The 14,286-nt window shown below is 47.7% G+C and overlaps 1 protein-coding gene across 1 annotated transcript in view; it reads left to right on the top strand.

Annotated features, from left to right (window-relative positions):
- DHX8 (DEAH-box helicase 8) overlaps positions 1-14,286 on the top strand; it is a 99,399-nt gene that overhangs the window by 47,525 nt on the left and 37,588 nt on the right. The window contains exon 16 of the mRNA XM_077459581.1: positions 13,853-14,063. Coding sequence (XP_077315707.1) covers positions 13,853-14,063 — 211 coding nt within the window. The remainder of the gene's footprint in view (positions 1-13,852; positions 14,064-14,286) is intronic.

Raw genomic sequence — 14,286 nt, 5'->3', positions numbered from 1 at the left:
ACGGCATTGGCATTTTACAATATATAGCGGGGAAGCTGTGTTGGAGAGAATTATTTCCAATTACCTGCACATAGTTCAGCTTTCTTTTAGGCTTGGTTCACACCTAAACCGGCTGCGGATCGCACAGCAATGCTGTCTGTCCCTGTTCTCCATTTCAGGGACGAATCAGGGCAGAATCTTTGCCTGAATTCAGCCCTGAAATGGAGGCAAAGATGCACAGCGTTTCTGTGCAGTGCACTCCTCAGCTGCCCTGGAGACATATTCTCCTGATGTGCGGTAATTCTGGTGGTACCAGCATGGCCCAGAAGGTCATGGTATGCAGAAATCGTAAAGATGGCAGTGGAGGGCCCATGGTACCTCCCACTATGGCCATATCTGCTTTCACAGGGACCGATATTCCATCCTACCTTACGGTCTCTAAATTGAATGGCTTGGCTATTAAAACCACATTCTGAAGAAACGTAGGCTTTCCGGGTCAGTTATCTCTACCCTCATTTGTGCAAGGAAGCCAGCTTCCAGAACTATAGAGTCTGGAGGGCTTATGTTTCCTGGTGTGAATCCAAGGGTTGGCACCCTCGGAGATATATCATAGGCAGAATTCTTGCCTTTCTACAATTAGGGGTAGATATGAAGTTGTGTAAATACGACTGAAAAACAGCAGCCAATAAACTCTGCGCCACTTAATAAAATGCTATGTGAAAAAAATATATATAAATAATCAGTGATTCAATACTAAGCTAAGTGAAACACTAATAGCTGCTCCCTAGAAACAAGAGAAAAAAACTTGTCGGGCTGAAAATATGGTAATAATAGGGGCGCTAAAATGTAAACATCAATTACAAACAAGTGTGAAACTTATTAATCATAAACAACTAGAGTGGTAGGCAACCTATCACCATACATTAATAAACGTAAGACAATTGCAAAAAAATATATATAATAAAGTCCCAATTAGATGCTAGAGAACAACATATATCCACAGTCCATACAGTGATTCATTTAGTGATAAACTCCGTCTATATCCATTTGCCAAAAAACGACTGAAATCTTCTAAAAGATTGTGAAACGTCCCTTCACCAAATTTTGGACACAGACAACACCCCAACCGTGAAGATATAGTTGTCTTCTTATCAGATGGTGTTTACTACTTTACTTAAAAAGATAGTCAAATGAGCTTATGCAGGTGATTCCCTGCTCACATGGAATGAGATGGATCTCTTATGGAAAAAACCTTCCTCCTTATAGACTCAGACAGGTCATAAAAAAAGGAGAGCAAACAAAATCCATAGTGTAACACTGTTTAATTAAAAAAATTTAAAAACATAAAGCCAAATGGTTGCTTACATTTCCCGGTGCCCGACCTGGCACTGGGGCTGCTCGCTTAAACCAATCGTTTCGTGGTAGATGCGTAGTTCGTTGTGTACGGCGTGCGTTCCACCGAAAACAGCCGACAACCAAAACGTCCGGAACTGTGCGTATACGAACGTGACTAGGTACCGCCTCGACGTACGTTTCGTTTTCACGTCCTCAGGAAACGTGGTTTCAGATTTCACCAGAACCAAGATGTTGTCCTGCCATCGTTTTTTCCAAAACCATGTTCAAGGGAAGAAGAGTTACTACAGTGTCTTAATGTGGTGAGAGCAGTGAAAATCTATTTTCTCTTTTTGTTCATTGACGCACGCAGCTCCATTAAATCTTAACCATAGGGTTATCACGCCACCTTCAGGAGAGGACAAGGCAGAACATGTAATACATGTGAAAACAGAACTGTACAGTTCCACCCAGGGGGGCGGTCCTGAAATGGATAAGAAGTACAAATTAGCTCTTGGTTATCTGCTGCTATTTCTAATTAAAAAATATAAATGTGCCTGCGCATTAGAAGTAAACGCTCTCTGAGACACGTTCAGCTCGGCTACTTCTAAATTCTGATTTATTCGTGGGCGGTGTTGCTATTTTATACAGAAAGATACGTCATTGCTATGTCAGTCTAATTGGTACATCTCATTGGTTACAATACAAGAGAAATGAAGAAACGTGATGCTTGAAGTTTGGTTGAAGCTGGTTCCCTTATCTCAAATGCATTCTTCTAACGCGGGGGATGTAGGGTATAGACGCCATCTTTAACTCCGAAAGATGGTCACATGTGTACCTGAAGAGTTATACCAAAATGTAATTGTTATAATTTTTTGTGATGGCCACCTCCTGGACCTCCCCCCTAGACCAAACAGAAAAATGATATGCAGCATGGTCGTCATGAAGTGGGCGGGATCTTGTCCTTAGGGGTTGGAGCTTTCTTGCAGTGGGAGGCATGTATTCAGGTGTTCTTCCCGGCCAATTCGACTGAGGTGGCTGTGGTCAGCAAAACTTGGAATGGACCGTCATATCTGGGTTCAAGAGAATGTTTTCTCACAAATTTCTTTACCAGCCCCCAATCTCCAGGCAGTAGTTGGTGTGTTCCTGTATCTAATTCAGGATCTGGAATGGAAGAAAACACCTGGACATGCATTTGGGTTAATTCTCGTGATAATGCGGTTACATAATTAGTCAACACATCAGATTGTAACTGTAACTGTTGGGGAAAGTGACAGCCAAGTCTGGGGGGAGAACCAAACTAAATTTTATAAGGGGATAGGGCATGTTTCCCCCGGGGTGTGTGTCTGACACTGAACAGGGCAATGGGCAAACTGTCTGGCCGACTCATGTTAGTCTTTTGGGCCATCTTTAACATCCTGGTTTTCTAGTGTCCCTTTCATCCTTTCTACCTTCCCGCTACTTTGAGGTTGGTAAGGGGTGTGTAGAGCCAACTGAACCCCCAGTGCTGCCCTAATCTTTTGTAAGGGTTGCTGTGAAGACCGGGCCTGATCGCTCTCTATCACCTCTGGGACCTCAAATCTACATACTATCTCACTCAGTAGTTTCTTAGCTGTGGTCCTGGCAGTCATGTCCACCTCCACTAGGGCGTATTAGAATCTGTCACTCCTTTGGCATTTGGGAGTGATCAATTTGTATCCTCTGGAAAGGGGTATAGAGCTTTTGCCAGGTGCTTCTTCTGTGCCTTTTCTGTACATTCTGGGGTACATTTGTTGCAGATAGTGCATGATCTGCAGAAGTTGTTGGTCAATGGAGTAACTCCTAAGTTCATAAGAGTCTTTGTCAAGTGGGCAGCTCCATTTGCCCATTGCACCATGGCTGGGTACATACTCCTGGGTAGACAAGGCTTCTTGTTGCACTTGAATAGTCCATCTCTGAGAGTTGCTCCTCTCCGTTTTCTAGCTTTCCTTCTCATCCGGACTTGCTGCTTCCTGTAATTCTTTCAGATAAACTCTGTCCACTGGGAGAGTCTGAAGGGTAAGCACGGAGTGGTCTTCTTCTACCACCCTGCTTTCCACTTCCCATGAACCACTGGCTGTCTGTTTGGCAGCTGAATCGGCTAGATTGCCTCGAGCTTCCTTTGAGTTGAGTTTGTCGTGTGCTTTACTTTTAGAATAGTCACTTGGGTTGGGAGAAGCAGGGCGTCCATCAAGTCCTTGATGGCTGAGCTTTGTTTCACAGGTGTTCCTTCAGCCGTCAGGAACCCTCTGTCCTTCCAGATAACACCAAAATCATGGGCAACGCTGAAAGCATATCTTGAGTCCGTATGAATATTGGCTCTTTTTCCCTCTGCCAATTTACATGCTGTAGTAAGTGCTTGCAGCTCTGCCACCTGTGCAGACATCACCGGTGGTAAGGTTTCAGTTTGGAGAACCGAGTTTTCAGTGGTGACCTGGATCCTGCAGGAGTATTTCACTCACGGTGGGGAGATGCGTGGTTTCCAGCCACATTAGTTTTATGCAGTCATGGAGTGACAAGTCAAGACTTGACTCCTCCTCCTTTCCCCCCTCGAGAAGTGGAAGAAGGGTGGTAGGTTTCAGTGTTTGACAACGTAATAGAGTAATGCTGTCTAGAAGGTAGAAACTCAGGAATCTCAAGTGTCTGGCAGTGGACGGATGTTTCGGCTGGACCTTGGTTGAGTATGGGAGCAATGTCATGGGAGCAAGCAGAACGAGGCAGAGTCCGAAGACCAAGCCCGAAGTTTTGTCAAACCAGGCTTGTGCAGCAAAGACAGCTCACAGACATGATGGGCCTCCTCTTGCTATCGCATCCAGCCAACAGGAATAATATATCCTATAGGACGTAGGCAGATGCCGTGTGATTGGGCGAGTACACCTGTAGCATGTCCCAGATGTTCGGATACAAAGCGCTTGAACGTTTTGTCGTAGTCTGGGAGCCCTAGCACCAGAGATGGTGTGCTTGAAGGCCTCGAAGTTGGATATTGCTTCAGGAGACATCTGGAAGGGGTCTGCTTTCAGGGTATCATACAAAGCTTGCATCAGTAGGGAGCCTTCTGGAATCCATGCTCTGCAATAGGAAATTAGTCCAAGGAAGGAATGAAGGGGCTTCTGGCCTTGTGGCAGTGGGATGTCAGAGATTGCTTTCACCCTGTCTTCAGTGAGGTGTCTTGTCCCATGGGACAAGACAGTGTCCAAGAACAATTACAGATGTTGAGCACCACTGCAATTTGGGCTTTGCAGCCCTGTTTGGCAAGATAGTGCAACTGGCTTTCTGAGGTGACTTCAACAGTGGGTAAGTCAGCTGCACAGTGGAGAAGGTCATCAACATATTGGAGGAGAATCACTTCCAGGTGATCCTCTTGTTATGTGTCAAGGATGATAGCCATAGCGTTTGCAAACTAGCTTGGAGAGTTCTGTGCCCCTTTTGGCATAACTGTCTAGGTACGTTGCTGTCTTTTCGTGGGTGAATGCAAAAGGTACCAGCAGGAGGGGTGAGGGTGGACACTGAAGAGAGCGTTTGCATGGTCCACCACTGTGAGGTACTTTGCAGTCATGGACACCCGCAAGTAGCTGGTTCTCTTTTAGGGGTTCTCTTCTTCCTAGAGAACAGAGGTGTGTTGCATGGAGATGCGCAGGGTATCAGGGCTCCATCTGACACGAGGGCCTTGACATGCTTCAAAATAGCTGCAGATTGAGCTAACTTTAGGGGGAGGTATTGTAGTTTCCAGGGCAATGATGCACCCTCTTTAAACTTGATTGAAACTGGTGACACCTTTTAAGTGACAGTTGTCTTCCGGTCCTGGGGATCATAGGCACACAGGGATTCTGTCAAGTACTTCCTGCAGTATTGAACTTGGAGTTCTTGCTTCATGAAGTGTCATCAGGAGAGGCAGAGAATACAAAGCAGATGAGTCATGTAAGGATAGGGGAGTATGTAACTTCACACCCCCCCCCCCCCCCTTCAGGTGTGAAAATGATTGATGCCTGTAGTCTGGACAGCACATCAGCTCCTAGTAGATTCAAGGGACATGTAGAGGACACCACAAATCTGGCAAGCAAATCAGGAAATGTCCCCACTTGGAGAGGCTCAGTGAGTGGACTGGAGCGGGGCACCCCATCCACTCCCACGCAAGAAACATCAATAGTGGAAAGGAAAGAATTATCAGGCAGGTCCTCAGCCCTCAACACACTCCTGGCTGCACTCATGTCAATGAGAAAAGTGGTAGGTTTTCCTTGTATAGGTAACGTGACCTTTGCTAGGGGTCCCCTAGTCTCATTTGAGGACACTGTCATAAGGGGTGACACGGGTTTTCTCATTTCCTAGTGTGAGTTGGGGCGTGGTGGTGGAGGTTCATGTCCACGTTGCCCTTCACGGGGATCCCTGTCTTGTCTCGGATGTCTTGGGGCTCTGCATGCTCTTCTGGTGTGACCCCGCTTCCCACAGTTGTAACAGATGATCTTTTCCCAGGTATTGGGCAGTGGTGGAGGATGAGTGTAGGCGGGATCTTCGTCTTGTGTTACCATGAGGGGTGTTGGTTTTCTCCCCTTTTGGTTTTTGGTTTTCTATCCCTCTGGCCACCAACAGTAAATCGGACATTTTCATTGAGCGATATTCAGGGCGGGCCACCATCAGGCTTTTTCTGATATCCTCTCTGAGTCCTGAGAGAAAAGCAGATAACGTGTGTGTGTGTGTGTGTGTGTGTCTTTTCATAGAGGGAGAAGCCCTGATCATCAAAGGCCTGTATGAGTCTAGCATGATACTTCTCCACAGACTCCCCTTTATCTTGGGCAATATCTTTGGATTGTGGTGGTCTGATCTGACAATTTCTCCTTTACCCAGTCGCGGAGTTGTGCACAGAACTCCAAGCCTAAGGTGTAAGAAGTGGCACTTGCCAGGCAGGCATCATTGAAGGCTGTCTGCATGACCGGCCAAAAGACATGTCCTGCTTTAATTTGGCATAGGCTGATCAAGTCTCTCCAGGCAGCTGAGTAAGTTTCTTGTATCTGCACTATCCTGCGGTAGAAGGGCATTGGCTGTTTCTCTGGGTCAGGCAGACTTGTCACTAAGGTTGCTGCTTGTGATGGGGTAAAAGCGATATACATCACCGGTGCCCCTTCTGGTAACCGAGACTGGTGTTGGGGCGGGGGCTGAGAATAGGCACTGTTTCTCATGGTTGTCAGCATATGTTTGAGATCCTCTCGGAACTGTGAGTCCGGAGCCGGATTGGGGGTTAAATCAGCAGGTGGCCTTGCTGCCTGTTGTTGGTCTTCCCACTCGGACACTTCTTCATCATTAACATATCCGGCCTGTGAAGGTAGTGCTTCCATATTAGGGAAGACGGGTGTGTGGTAGGAACCATCCTGGTTTAAAACTGGAAGAACTTGGTATAGGCCATGGCTGGGCCTACTGGGTGTACCAAGATGGCCGCCGGCAGGAAGTGCGCTGGGCAGAAAGTGAAGGTATGGGTGCACTAAGATGGCTGCCGGGTGAAGTTGTCACAGTGGGTTGTGTTTGGGCTGGAGTTTTGAGAAGGGAGTGGGTGTAAGGCAGATGGCAGGGTTGTCCCTCTACTCCTTTGTTCCAGTTTTAGTATATGGGGGTGGTACAGCCACATTATCAACTTTGTGATACACATACATAGTACAATTGGCATCTTTCTTGATTTCCTCTTCTATCCAACCCTCTTTGCAATGCCCTTGCCGTCCTGTACCATGCTTCTGCCACATCCAATAATCCGTTATCACACAGAGCGCCCCTTTGTTCTCTTATCAGCACACGCCATTCCTCTGCTTCTTGCAACATCTTCTCTCCTCTTCACAATATCACATGCTAGCACTCTCGATCTCTCGATCTCTCGATCTCTCTCTCTCGACGGCTTAAGAGGAGAATACAGGCAACTAATGGGTTAATACTCCTCTGCTGTCTTATCAAAGAATTCCTAGGGTGGGGGCTCGCATCCCTGCGAGCCATCCTGTCTCCTCGCTGACTCCTGGCTCTTCGAGGGTCAAAACTAGCACGTCAGAGGTGGTGTGGAGCAGTGGCTTATGGCCCAACTGATCCTTCAGGTAGCCACCTTCTCCCCAACCCTCCTCGCGTATGGCAAACAGTAATCCACAAATACACTCAAGACAGGACATTACACCTGACACTCTTTGAACTGCAAAGATAGCTCTCGGGAGAAGCTCACCTGAGTTACAAGACTGCCAAATTCCAGCTAGCCTTCGTTCAGTCTGCCCAATCTGCAGCTGAGATTAACCCTCAAGAAAAGCTCACCCGAGAAGAATGTTTATAGAGGTTTGCAAGACTGCCACTTCCGCAAGCCTTCTTTCAAACTGCCCTAATTCGCAGTTTGAGATTAACCCTCAGAGGTCCTACACAGCCAACCTCGAGTAACCCCGTCTATAAACGCCTGCAGAATTCCACCCCACCACTAGAGGTAGAATCTAGGGGTGAGGATTGACACACGCCTGCAGCTGCACTTTCAGTCTGCTAAATTTGCAGTCCTTCAGAATGACAGACACTGAACAGATAATAGTCAGCAGAAAACTATTAGCAGGTTTGTTAAAACAGCTCCAGGCGAGAAATAAGTTACCTGCCTCTTTGAACAATCGAAAGGTGCCAACAAGACAAAATCAACCGGCCCAACCAGAGAAGTCGTACAATGGTAAGGATAAATATGCTTACCGTACTGTTAGGGCTGCACGCTTAACCCCCTTCTCTGATCTGGCCAGCCGTTCAGTCCTGGAATGCGGTCTCCCTTCGATTGAAGCCTGAAAGCTCCCACGCTCGGGCGCCAGTTGAAATGGAAAAGAACTACAAATTAGTTCTTGGTTATCTGCTGCTATTTCTAATTAAAAAGTATAAATGTGCATGCACGTTAGAAGTAAACACTCTGAGACACGTTCAGCTCGGCTACTTCTAAATTCTGATTTATTCGTGGGCGGTGTTGATATTTTATACAGAAAGATACGTCATTGCTATGTCAGTCTAATTGGTACATCTCGTTGGTTACAATACAAGAGAAATTAAGAAACTGTGAAGAAACTAGGAACATGTATACACATAAGCAAATAGACATTTTCTGATTATCATTATGTACATTAGATTCCTTAACAGTCCCTCTGGCTATAAACCCCTCAACCTGCTTCCTGCAGCTCAGTTTTTTTTCTGCCTAGTGAAGGAGAAAACCGCCGTTTGAGAACATCAGGGAAATTCCCTTGTTGACTCTTTAATAGGAGGGGTGGGTGCTGTGTCCGTCAGTGAACTTCAGAGAAAAGGATTTTACGGTGAGTACAAAAATCCTATTTTCTCTTTTGTTCATTGACAGACACAGCTCCTTTTTAAATCTTGACCTTGGGGTTATCGCACCACCTTCAGGAGAGGACTAGGCAGAACATGTAAAAATTTTAAAACAGTAAGACTGCACAGCACCGCCCAGGGGGTGGTCCAACTGGCTATAACCCCTCACCCTGCTTCCTGCAGCTCAGTTTTTTTCTGCCTAGTGTAGAAGGACCTAGCTCCCGGTGGGGACCATTGGTCATGGGAATTTTTTTCATTTTTTCTGCAATGTAGATCACAGGATCAAAAATCAACAGCCGGCTGAGTGACAGGCTGGAAAATATAGTTCCTTGTAGTCTCCCCAGCCTGGGCATCGAGCGTGAGCCAGATTCTTTGCGCTAGGTCGGCCACGACATGCCCCTTCTGGTCCAGTGGCGGTCGATGGGCTATATGCCCCGGGGGACACGCATATGACCGGGCTACTGCTGTCCGTGTCACAGTGCACCATGGCCAACAGCCTCCCTGTACTGCTCGGATGATGGGTCTGTGGCGGAATGCGTCCAGCATTCCTGACAGGAGTGACAAGTACAGCTCCCCCTGCCTCGGCAGAATGGAGCAGCTGGGCATCCCCTGGAAGGTCGACTAGGGGGTCTCACGCTCCCTGTCCTCTCTCCCTATCCCTCATTCCCTCCTCCCCCTACTGGGGCCGCTGTGTGACTGGGCATGAGGTGCAGTGTATGTATGTAATTAAGTGGTTGGGTACTGAACCCAAAAAAGTCGGTGTTAGTGCCGACTCAACGCCTGGAGTACCTGGGCTTACTGCTGGACTCCTCCAGAAGCGAGAGTTTTTCTCCCTTCAGACAAGTTGCAGACTCTTCAGGCTGCGGTGAAGTTTTTGGTGAACCAAAGGTGGTCTTTGTTGCGCTTTTGCATGCGAGTCCTGGGCCTCATGGTAGCCACTTTCGAAGCGGTACAGTACACTCAATTTTACATTCGAGTCTTGCAAAAGATGATTTTGTCAAAAGGACACAAATCTCTGTTATCCCTGGATTATCAAATTCTGGTGAGCCAGCTAGTCGGGGATTCCCTTCTCTGGTGGCTGAGGTCTCCGGCCCTTCAGTCCGGGAGATTGTGCCTTCCTTCCTCTCCATTGGACAGTGATCACGGACGCCAGCCTGACCTGTTGGGGGGAGTTTTGGGCATACAGTCGGCCCAGGGCCTTTGGACACGCTAAGAATCCCAACTGCTGAACAATGTGCTCGAGCTTCAGGCGGTCCCTCTCCACATGGTCACGGAGGCTGCAGAGGCGTCCGGTCAGGATCCAGTCGGACAACGCCATGGCGGTGGCGTACGTCAACCATCAAGGAGAAACAAGGAGCTTGGCTGCAGCACGGGAGGTCACTCACATCTTATAGTGGGCAGAGCGGCAGGTGCCTGCCCTGTTGGCCATATACATTCCGGGTGTAGAAAACTGGCAGGCGGACTACCTAAGTTGTCGGATGCTGGACCAAGGGGAATGGTTGTTGCAGCCGGATGTATTCCAGCACATTTGCCTAAAGTGGGACACACCAGATGTGGATCTCTTGGCCTCTCGGCTCAATTGGAAGGTGCAGAGGTTTGTGTCTAGGACAAGAGACCCCTGGGCGGATGCGTCAGGCGTGTTGGTGGCTCCATGGAGGCATTATCGGCTGATTTATGCCTCTCCCACACTAAAGCTCCTGCTACGCAGAGTGGAGGCCGAAGAGATTCCAGTAATTCTGATTGCCCCAGATTGGCCTCGGCGTCCTTGGTACACCGACCTAGTACGACTGGTGGCGGATGTTCCTTGGTGGTTGCCGATGTGCGAGGTCCGATACTTCATCATGCTTTACCGTTGATGGTTTTAACAGCATGGCTGTTGAAAGCCAGGTACTAAGGGATCAAGGTCTGTCAGACTCGGTGATTTCCACTATGCTTAGGGCTCGGAAGTCATCTTCTCTGAAGATTTACCATTGTACGTGGAAGGCTTACATCTCTACGTGTGAGGAGACGGGGTGGCGTCCGCGCACATACCGTATATACTCGAGTATAAGCCGAGATTTTCAGCCTCTTTTTTGAGGCTGAAAGTGCCCCCCTCGGCTTATACTCGAGTCATCGCTGTCTGCCCGCTCGATCAGCGTGTCGAGCAGACAGACAGCGGCCATTCTATTCAAAAGCCGCGCCTCCGGCTCCGCCTTCGCCTGTGATAGGCGGAACACTGAATTTCCCAGCAGCCTGTGTTCCGCCTATCACGGACATCGTATCATCCTCGTACTACGGACGAGGATGATACGACGTCTGTGATAGGCGGAACACAGGCTGCTGGGAAATTCAGTGTTCCGCCTATCACAGGCGAAGGCGGCGGCGCAGCTTTTGAACTTTACAATGGCCGCCGACGAAGAGGGCACGGGACGGCACGGCACGGGACGGGACGGGGGCAAGGCAAGGCACGACACGGGACGGATGCAAGGAGGCAAGGCACGGCACGGGACGGAGGCAAGGAGGCAAGGCACGGGACGGAGGCTCGGGACAAAGGTAGGCTGGACACACACACACACACACACACACACACACACACACACACACACACACACACACACACACACACACACACACACACACACACACACACACACACACACACATGGATGGAGACACACACAGGGATGGATGGATGGAGACACACACACACAGGGATGGATGGATGGATGGATGGAGACACACACACACAGGGATGGATGGATGGATGGATGGATGGAGACACACACACACAGGGATGGATGGATGGATGGACACACACACACACAGGGATGGATGGACGGACACACAGGGATGGACGGACACACAGGGATGGACGGACACACAGGGATGGACGGACACACAGGGATGGACGGACACACAGGGATGGACAGGCATGTCTCACCCTCGGCTTATACACGAGTCAATAAGTTTGCCAGTTTTTTTGGGGGTAAATTGGGGGCCTCGGCTTATATTCGGGTCGGCCTATACTCGAGTATATACGGTACATTGTCCAGGATCCTGCTGTTTTTACAGTGAGGAGTGGATCAGAAACTTGCCTTAAGCACCATCAAGGGGCAGATATCAGCCTTGGCTGTCTCTTTCCAACGTCCCTTGGCGACTCACTCATTAGTGAGTACCTTTGTGCAAGGGGTTCGACCACCGCTACCTCTGTGGGATCTGAGTCTGGTTCTTTAGAAACCGTCGTTTGAAAATATTAGGGAGATTCCCTTGTTGACTCTTTCTCAGAAAGTAGTCTTTCTAGTAGTGGCTATTACATTGGCCAGAAGGGTTTCTAAGTTGGCGGCCTTCTCATGCAAGTCTCCCTACTTGGTCCTCTACAAGGATAAGACGGTGCTACGTCCGCAGGCCCTCTTTTCTTCCAACATGGTTTCGGCCTTTCATCTAAATGAGGACATTGTGTTACCATCCCCATCTCCTAAGCCGACACATCCAAAAGAAGTTACTTTACATTCCCTGGGTGTGGTCCAGGCTCTGAGTGTATCTGTCTGCTACAGCTCCTTTCCAGAGGTCAGACTCTGTCTCGTGGCTGGTCCGAAAAAAGGTCTAGCGGTCTCGTCGACCACCATCTCTCCGTGGATCAGACAAATCATGGTTCAGGCCTATGCCTTAAAGGGGCAGGTGCCCCCTTTTCCTGTCACGGCTCATTCCACCAGGGCAATTGGAATCTCCTGGGCTTTCCGACATCAAGCGTCTGTTTCCCAGATGTGTAAGGCAGCGACTTGGTCATCTGTTCACACTTTCACTAAATTCTACAAAGTTGATGTAAGCGCAGCTTCGGATGCTTGCTTTGGCCGCAAGGTTTTGCAGGCGGCGGTGTAAGGTTGCAATTGACACTTTCATTAAGTTACAAGTTTGTTGTGAACGCATCTTTAGATGAATAAGTTGGCTGCAGGTTTTTGATGGCGGCCGTTTAAGATGGCAACGTCTCTGTTTGAGGAGTTCCTCTTGTTGTGGGTGAAGTTATTTCTTGCTGTTTCCACCCCTCGTTCTTTTGACACTGCTTGGGGACGTCCCTAGGGTCAAGATTTAAAGGAGCTCTGTCCATCAATGAACGAAAGAGAAAAGGGGATTTTTGTCCTCGCCGTAAAATCCTTTTCTCTGAAGTTCATTGACGGACACAGCACCCACCCCTCCTATTTATGTTTGTACTGCTTTTTGACAAACTATGCTGCGGGAAGCAGGGTGGGCGGTTCTGTGCAATCTTGCTGGTTTTACATGTTCTGCCTAGTCCTCTCCTGAAGGTGGTGTGATAACCCTAAAGTAAAGTTTTAAAGGAGCTGTGTCTGTCAATGAGCTTCAGAGAAAAGGATTTTACGGTGTCTAAAATTAAAAATTGGATTTTTGTACTCAACTGCTCAAATTTGTAAGACTGTCTTATTTATTCTGCCAGAGGGTCCTAAGAAAGGACAGGCCACGTCAAAATCCACTGTTGCCAAGTCGATTCGACAAGTGATAATTCAAACTTATGATTTAAGGGGTAAAATTCCCCTGTTTCAAGTTAAGGCACACTCTACCAGGTTGGTTAGTGCTTCTTGGGCAGTGCGTCACCAAGCCTCCATGGCTCAGATCTGTAAGGCTGCAGCTTGGTCTTCAGTGCATAACTCACAAAATGTTATCAGGTGGATGTAAGGAGGTATGAGGATATTGCCTTCGGGCGCAGTGTGCTGCAGGCAGCAGTATAAATCCTAAAGTCTGTGGATACCCTGCGGGTTGTCTCTCCCTCCCCTCAAGTAGCATTGCTGTGGGACCTCCCATTAAGTAATTGTTTAAGGCTCTGTGTCCCATGATGTACGATAAAGAAAATATGGTTTTTATTACAGCTTACCTGTAAAATCCTTTTCTTGGAGTACATCATGAGACACAAAAAGGTCCCGCCCCTCTCTTGGGATTACGTATATTGCTTTGCTACAAAAACTGGTGTGCTCCTGGAAGGAGGGGTTATATAGGGAGTAAACTTCCTTGATTGGGTTTACCAGTGTCAACACCTGAATTGGGCCCATAACCCATCAAGTAATTACTTAAGGCTCTGTGTCCCATGATGTACTCCAAGAAAAGGATTTTTACAGGTAAGTTGTAATAAAAATCCTATTATTTTAAGGAGGTAGTTTTGGCATTTGTAATTAGTGGTGGTTTTTTTTTTTTTTTTGAAAATATTAATAAACCTTTTTGTTTTCTTTTGAAGACGGTGCAAAAACGTCCAGATATGAAACTTATTGTTACGTCGGCAACGCTAGATGCCGTGAAGTTCTCCCAGTATTTCTACGAAGCTCCTATTTTCACCATCCCTGGTCGAACATACCCTGTAGAGATTCTTTACACTAAGGAACCTGAGACAGACTACCTGGATGCCAGCCTTATCACAGTTATGCAGATACATCTTACAGAGCCACCAGGTTTGTATGATTGTAGCATGAGGGTGTTTGGTGCATGGTTTGTTGTTTGGAAAAAAGTTTAGGAATTGTAGTTAAATACCCCAGTTGCAGACTGAGTAAGCAAAGATTAAAACCTGGAAGGTTTTCCTGCTATCCCTGTACTAATTTCCCCACTTTTCCTTTTGATACCTGTTTTCCCTTAACGCATGACATGCAAAACAGGATAGAAAATTATGGGGACTCT

Source organism: Lithobates pipiens, unplaced genomic scaffold (assembly GCF_037356315.1).
Source record: "Lithobates pipiens isolate NorthernLeopardFrog02 unplaced genomic scaffold, aLitPip1_a1.2 Scaffold_28, whole genome shotgun sequence".
NCBI classification, from domain to species: domain Eukaryota; kingdom Metazoa; phylum Chordata; class Amphibia; order Anura; family Ranidae; genus Lithobates; species Lithobates pipiens.
The sequence above is the reverse complement of the archived record's forward strand: the minus strand, read 5'-3'. Positions and strand labels throughout refer to the sequence as shown.